General features: G+C 43.1%; 1 protein-coding gene across 1 annotated transcript; it reads left to right on the top strand.

Annotated features, from left to right (window-relative positions):
• Nucleotides 1-174: 174 nt before the first annotated feature.
• Nucleotides 175-6741, top strand: TROVE2 (TROVE domain family member 2). The gene is made up of 5 exons (XM_006026500.3): nucleotides 175-777; nucleotides 1494-1714; nucleotides 2005-2151; nucleotides 4794-4931; nucleotides 6595-6741. Exons 1-5 carry the CDS (start codon nucleotides 198-200, stop codon nucleotides 6724-6726), a joined length of 1218 nt encoding a protein of 405 aa, XP_006026562.2. The 5' UTR covers nucleotides 175-197; the 3' UTR covers nucleotides 6727-6741.
• Nucleotides 6742-7663: the final 922 nt, after the last annotated feature.

Raw genomic sequence — 7663 nt, 5'->3', positions numbered from 1 at the left:
TTCCTGCTGTTCCATTACATGATTAACAATAAAGATAGGAGGGAAAAATAAGGCGTTTCTGATGTGATGTACTCATTTGGCTTTAGATCTACGTTGAAACTGATCAAAGCCAAAAAAGCCCAACATATTTCCTCATTAATATTTAATAAAACCTTACTGTCTCTCTTTTTCCAGCAGGCTTCCTAAAATTATAAGCAATGGAGGAAGAAGTAAGCCAAATGCAACCTCTGAATGAGAAGCAGGTGCAAAACTCAGAAGGTGGCTATGTATGGCAGGTCACTGATATGAACAGACTGCACCGTTTTTTGTGTTTTGGTTCAGAAGGTGGCACTTACTATATCGGGGAGAAGAAACTGGGCTTTGAAAATACAGAAGCTTTAATAAGATTGATTGAAGATGGCAAAGGCTGTGATGTGGTACAGGAAATAAAGACGTTCAGCGTAGAAGGCAGGACAGCAAAACAGGAACCGTTGCTTTTTGCTCTAGCAGTTTGTTCACAGTGCTCTGACGCAAAAACTAAACAAGCGGCGTTTAAGGCTATTTCTGAAGTGTGCCGCATACCAACCCATCTCTTTACTCTTATCCAGTTTAAAAAGGATCTGAAGGAGGGGATGAAATGTGGCATGTGGGGCCGTGCCCTGAGAAAAGCTGTTGCAGACTGGTATAATGGGAAGAATGGCATGGCTGTTGCTCTAGCAGTTACAAAATATAAACAAAGGAATGGCTGGTCTCATAAAGACCTTCTGAGGTTGTCCCATCTAAAACCTGCCAATGAAGGTAACGGTATTTTATTAATCTTTAGTAAAAACAGTATGCAGTCTTGTAAATCTGTTTCTTGCATGTCTCTGTCTTGGAAGCTTAAATGTCATTTTGGCGTGATGGTGTCTCCTGATGGTATCTTACAGATTAGAGAAGACTACAAAAGGTGGCCCATATATCTTCACTCTTCAAGAGTAAAGCCAGTTTCTTATTACTTGTCTTGTTGCTGTCAAGGCTGGGTTGAATAGTGCTTACAATTTTTTTTCTTTTTTCATATCAGTTGGAAGATTTTATTAATACACTTATTTTTCATTATTCAACTAGATATGTTGTGTGCAATTTAGATTTGACCGTGATCTTAGTTGTATGCCTCCCCTTAAGTTATAAAAAACCCTAGCTTTACAAATGAAAAGCAAAGACAACCTGAGAATACTCTGCTGCATGGAACTTGGGGTAAACATAATATATATAAGCTGCAAATTGGACATCGACTTTTCATTGCATTTTCTGAGTAGGTTTTTCCTTGTATTCTTCATACTTAAGTGTTTTGTGTCAAAGAGGGTAGAGATGTTAAGAGCACAGATTGTGAATTATACATGTTAATGTATTTCAGTCTCCTAAATTTAGAGAAGTGAAACCTTAGTATGCTTCTAACTAGTATATGTACAAGGTCTACTAAAAGCTCTAATACTTCACCATAATCTTGAATACAAAATATTTTTCTTTTTCAATAGGAATTGCTGTACTCACTAAATATATCACCAAGGGTTGGAAGGAAGTTCAAGACGCATATAAAGAGAAGGCACTTTCTGTTGAGACTGAAAAACTCTTAAAATATCTGGAAGCAGTGGAAAAAGTAAAACGCACAAAAGATGAATTGGAGGTTATTCATTTGATTGAAGAGTATAGTTTAGTTAGGGAGCATCTCCCAACAAACCATTTGAAATCTAAAGAGGTGGGTAAATTAGAATAGTATCATACAAGCTAGTGTTTTATAAAGCAATATTTTGTGCCTCTTATGAAGTCTAAATTGCTAACCATTTATTTTTTTTGCAAAGAAAAGATTTTAAGGCTGTTTTGAAATGATATAAGTAGTTAAGATAAAGTGAGACAAATGTGTCTAATAGTTTTAACATTTTAATATACATTTACATTTTTACTTTGTCTTATGTACACACAAGATATGAGTTCTTATACTGAGTTTTGCCTCTCTTTTTTTTTCTCCCTGTTCTGATATCATATCAGGTATGGAAAGCGTTGCTACAGGAAATGCCCCTTACTGCAATGTTGAGGAATTTGGGAAAGATGACAGCAATTTCAGTACTAGAACCAGGAAGCCCAGAAGTGTCACTAGTATGTGAAAGACTGAAAAATGAGAAAATGCTAAAAAAGGTATGAACTGTTTTTATCACTTGAGGCTTGTATTTGTGTGGTTTGGTAACTCTGTGGAAAAATTGGAAGATTGTGGGCTTAACTGCTCAGCAGTTCAGTGGGTGGAAAATGGGCTTCATGCTAGAACCTAGAGAGTTCTCATGAATGGATCTGTATTGTCCTGGCAAGAAGTGGCCAGTGGTGTCCTGAGGGCTCCGTGCCTGGACTGGTGCTTTTCAACATCTTCATCAGTGACTGGGATGTGGGAGTGAAAAGCTCGCTGGCCAAGTATGACACCATGTTATGTGGGAGCATGGTCAGGCCAGAAGATAGGTTGCAGATACAGGCAGACCTGGACAGGCTGGAGAGTTGGACAGACTGGAACCAGATGAAGTTTAACACTCAGAAGTGTAAGGTGCGCAATCTGGGGGCAAACGATCCCCAACATACCTACAGGCGCAGTGGCGACAATTTGACTTGCACCCTGGCCAAAAGGGACCTAGGGGTAGTGACCGACCATCACATGAACATGAGCTGGCAGTGCGATGCTGTGACCAGAAGGGCAGACAACACGCTGGCATGCATTAACCATTGCATCTCATGCAAAACTAAGGAAGCAATACTCCCACTGTACTCCACACTGGTGACACCGCAGCTGGAGTACCGCATCCAGTTCTGGACGCCGTGCTTGAACAAAGATGTGGAAAAACTTGAGAGGGTCCAGAGAAGAGCCACAGGTATGATCAGGGACTTGCAAGACAATCCATACGAGAAGAGGCTGAGGAACTTGGGCCTCTACAGCCTACAGAAGAGAGCGCTGAGAGGGGACTTGGTTGCAGCTTACTGCTACATCGGGAGTACATCAAGAACTGGGTGAACAGCTATTCACTAGGGCACTCCTGGGGAAAACCAGGAGCAATGAATACGAATGCCTGGAAGGCTGCTTCAGGCTCAATTCCAGGAAAAACTCCTTCACAGTCAGGGTGTCCAGACTGTGGAATAAACTCCCTCCCGTGGGAGATGGAGGCAGGGACAGAAGGTGTCTAGGTTATTACGAAATGGGACAGCTGATAACCAACACCCAGGAAAAGGCCAATCTGCTTAATGGGTACTTCACGTTGGTCTTTTGTCAGTCCAGTGGGATCACCATGCCTAGCAAGACGCAGAACGGCCAGGATGAGAGTGTATTTGTACCCAGGATTGGTGTTGATCTGGTAAAGGATCACCTAGAGAGGCTGGACGTCTTCAAGTCAGCTGGTCCTGGCAGATTACACCCTATAGTACTCAAGGAGCTGGCAGGTGTCATAGCCCAACCATTGGCAAAAATATTTGAAAACTCGTGGCACTCGGGTGAAGTACCTGAAGACTGGAAGAAGGCCAATGTGGTACCCATCATAAAGAAAGGGCAGAAAGTAGATCCCAAGAATTACAGGCCAGTCAGCTTGACCTCAATCCGTGGGAAGATTCTGGAGAAAATTATCAAGGAGACCCTACTGGATAAGCTGGCTGAGGGCAACATCCTGAGGGATAGCCAGCACGGGTTTGTCACGGGTAGGTCTTGCCTGACCAATCTCATCTCCTTCCATGACCAGGTGACATATCACCTGGAGAAGGGAGAAGAGATTGATGTCATATATGTGGACTTTAAAAAAGCTTTGATCTAGTGTGCCATGACCTCCTCATGGAAAAATTAGTCAACTGTGGCCTCAGCTACACCACAGTCTGATGGCTGGGAAATTGGCTCTGAGGTCGGACCCAGAAAGTAGTGGTTGATAGTAGCGAATCATTATGGCGCTCCATGAACAGTGGTGTCCCCCAAGGCTCTGTCCTTGGACCGGTTCTCTTTAACATCTTTATGAACGATATGGACATTGGTGTCAGAAGCGCGCTTGCTAAGTTCGCTGATAACACTAAACTTTGGGGCATAGCGTCCAAACCTGAGGACAGGCTAATGATCCAGGCTGACTTGGATAATCTTAGTAAGTGGGTGGATACAAACCTGATGATGTTCAATACCAAAAAAGGTAAGGTACTCCACCTCGGGAGTGCTACAGCAGTACTACGCTTGCTAGCATCATTGCTGAAAGAGACTTGGGAGTCATGATTGACCACAAGATGAACATGAGCCACCAATGCGATGTCACAGCTGGTAAAGCAAACAATATTTTGGCTTGCATACATAGATGCTTCTCAAGTAAATCTCAGGATGTCATTCTCCCGCTGTACTCAGCCTTGGTGAAGCCACAGCTGGAATACTGCATCCAGTTCTGGGCTCCACAATTCAGGAAGGATGTGGAAAAGCTTGAGAGAGTCCAGAGGAAAGCCAGGCTCATGATCAGAGGACAAGAGAATAGGACTTACAAAGTGAGGCTGAGAGCCATGGGACTCTTCAGATTTGAAAGGGGTTTGAACTGTAATTGGGATGGGCCAGAGGGTTTGTTCTCTTGGCTACGGGTAAAAATGGTATGTTATGATTTTGTGTTCATTTTTGGATGAGTGGCTATATTATTTTTTTTAAAACTTGAACCGGTAATAAAATAATCAGAAAATTGCAACCATAATCTACCTGATGTGTTGTCTGTTCTGTATTTAAAAAAAAAAAAAAAAATTACAAACTTCCGTGCATTTTTAAACCTTGGCTCCTTGATATGTTTTCCTTGTAGGCTCGAATACATCCATTCCACATTTTGGTTGCATTAGAGACCTATAAAGGAGAACGTGGAATCCGGGGCAAACTTCACTGGCGTCCTGATGGGGATATTTTAGAGGCTCTTGATGCTTCATTTTACAAAACATTCAAGGTAATGGCCCATTCATGACTAACTCTTGTTAAAGAAATTGTGAGGCTAGAATATTTTAAAACATCATAAGCTTTTGGGGGACACATGCACTAAGGGTCTAGATTTACGACCGAACAATGTTCATGTAAACAAGAAGCAAACAGACCATGTAAGCCTCTGAGAGAACTTTACCCAATCTAGAAAAAAGAATAAGGGGTAAAGTATACTAATATACTTTATGCTAATTTAGATTTCATGTTTTTGTAGCTTACTGTCAAGTAACAGTTTTACCTAACGTAGAGGCTGTTACTGGTTACCCACCACCTAGTAGTGAGGTACAGTAATAACAGCTGGCATCTGATTTAACTTGCATAAGTCGCATGTTATGCAAGGAGCAATCTCAGGTTTGGTCAGGTTTGTTCAAACTCAGCAAACCTGACTAAAATGGTTAAAAAGTTTGCCCTTGCTGCTTTGTCAGTTCCTTTTTCTTCTCAAACTGCATGTGGGTTTGAAATAGCGGTGCACCCATACGTCGGTCCCATATCGGATCGGCACAGATACAAAGAAAATAAACAGTATCAGCAACAGTCATTTTTTTGGCTGACATAGCCGATAATGTTGCTGATAAATGCCCAGTGAATGCGCCCAGCCACAGCACAGCACGCAGGTGTCCAGGAGCGCAGCCCCGCAGCGTGGAAAGCAGCCAGCCCCAGCTGGTATGTCTTGTGAGGGAAGCAGTGTGGGGGGCAGATCAAGGCCCACAGTGAAGGAGGCGCTGGGGCAGGGGCAGGCATTGCACAGCTGGTGCAGGACAGAGCTGCAAGTGGCTTGTCTAGGGGGCATTGGGGGGGCATGGCTCCCACCACTGCACACCCCGTGGGGGTGTGTGCTCATGCATCTGCACGTGGAGCAAGGATGGGCTGCCACTGGGAGAGGGATTTGGGAGGGCTATGGTGAATTTTGAGGTGGGCACAGCTGCTCCCCTATAGCCCTGCTTCTAGTGCCACTGCTGTCCACCACGAGCCCAGCCCACTGGGAAGAGCCTGACACTGCCCCAAGCAGCCCACCGTCACCCCACGCACAGATCTGGAAGCACGCACTGTCCCCCGCCCCCATGCTGTCCTGGGGTGTGCGCAGTGATAGGAGCTGCACTCTCCTTGCACTCCCAGACATGGCGATCGTGGGTCAGTCCCTCACCAGGCCCCTGCCCTGCTTCACCCTGGCTGTGCAGCACCTGCCCCACCCTCTCCCTTACCGTGAGGGCCTCTATCTGTCCCCCCCCACGCGTCTTCCTTCACCCCTGTTCCTCATAACAGACTTATCAGTCAGACACCTCTCCCCACGCTGCCTGGCTGCATTTTGGAATTGGATCATTATTGGCCGTTATGGCTTGCTAAAAATTGGCCATCAGTATCGGCCCAAAAAACCTCTGTTGATGCACCCCTAATTTGAAAGGTTAGAAGGATTTTTTTGGGGGGGGGGTGACAGGCTATCTAGTATCTGTTTTAATAGCTGTGGGTTTGCTTTTTAAAACAGATTGATATTGCTCTAAAAAGAGAACAGGAAATAATTTGACTTCCTGAATTGCTTTTAAATGTATTGATGGATTAAATTAGTTGAGAGAACTAAAAAATACATATACGTAGCAAAATGTGGATTTACGGTATTTCTTTTTCCATTTTAGGTGGTAGAACCAACAGGAAAGCGCTTCATACTTGCAGTTGATGTCAGTGGTTCCATGTCACAGAAAGTTCTTGGTAGTGTGTTAGATGCAAGTACAGTTGCTGCAGCAATGTGTATGGTAAGAATTGATTAGTTGGATTAATTGTCCTGAATTCTTTACCATTCACAATCCAGTGTGCTGAGGTAGTTCTCATTGCTCTTCTTACTTTGAAAGTTGCCACTAGATGTTTCTACCTCACTGGGGAAATCTGTGCTTGATGCACTGAAAGTGGCTCCCATACCAGCCCTCCTGCAGGTCCTTTTATGCCCATGAGGCTTTTAGTAAGTAACCAGATTCAATAAGAGTAAGCATTGTACTAAGCTGGTCCCTACCATAATCGGGCAGTCTTCAGGCTACTTTTGTTTGTTTAAAGTATTTATTCTAATTCTTCCTAATATCTATCCTAAGCACCTCATCAAATATCGCCTGCACCCAAATAATTCCCTACCCCTGACTTAATTGGAATTTTAATATAGGAAGCCTGTGAGCATCTGTCTTTGAGGCTAAATTATGTAACCTTTTGCTTTTAAGGTTTTAAAAAGTTTCCCTCTTTTTTTTTTTACGGGATGAGTTAAAACCTGCGCTGACGGATTTTTTTTCTGTGTGTGTTAGAGGCAGCAGTTCTTGTTTTGCCTTTTGTAAATTTGAACTTTAAATTAGTTTTGTGTTTAAGTTACAGACCTTTTCTGCATTTAAAAATATAGTAGTTTCCCTAACAGGGTGAACAGAAAAAAAAATCAAGTTTTACAAATGGAAGCTAAAAGCTAAGTGTGGGTGTGTGTGTAGAGAGAGAGTGAGTGATTAGACTTCCCAATTATTTACTTAAGATCTTTACAGGATGTAGAAGAATGTGGGGAGCTTTGTAAAGGCAGCATTGAGTCCAGATATTAACCTTGCTTTGTTAGGGGTTGGTTGATCCAGAGGGAGTACAGTGGTGCAGCTACATCTCCCTTTTTGGAATGAAGTACAACATGGGAGCATCTGAAAACGTTTAAGACGTAGAATCATAGAACGTTAGGGTTGGAAGGGA

The sequence above is a fragment of the Alligator sinensis genome, unplaced genomic scaffold (genome assembly GCF_000455745.1).
Source record: "Alligator sinensis unplaced genomic scaffold, ASM45574v1 scaffold761_1, whole genome shotgun sequence".
NCBI lineage: Eukaryota > Metazoa > Chordata > Crocodylia > Alligatoridae > Alligator > Alligator sinensis.
This window is presented reverse-complemented; position numbering and strand designations above follow the sequence as displayed.

What these genes read in the sequence shown, in the direction of transcription:
- TROVE2 (XM_006026500.3), top strand. Translation starts at nt 198, where the DNA reads ATGGAGGAAGAAGTAAGCCAAATGCAACCTCTGAATGAGAAGCAGGTG. An exon ending in ACCATTTGAAATCTAAAGAG is followed by an intron (nt 1,715 to 2,004) that starts GTGGGTAAATTA and finishes ATATCATATCAG; the next exon opens with GTATGGAAAGCGTTGCTACA. An exon ending in CATTTTACAAAACATTCAAG is followed by an intron (nt 4,932 to 6,594) that starts GTAATGGCCCAT and finishes TTTCCATTTTAG; the next exon opens with GTGGTAGAACCAACAGGAAA.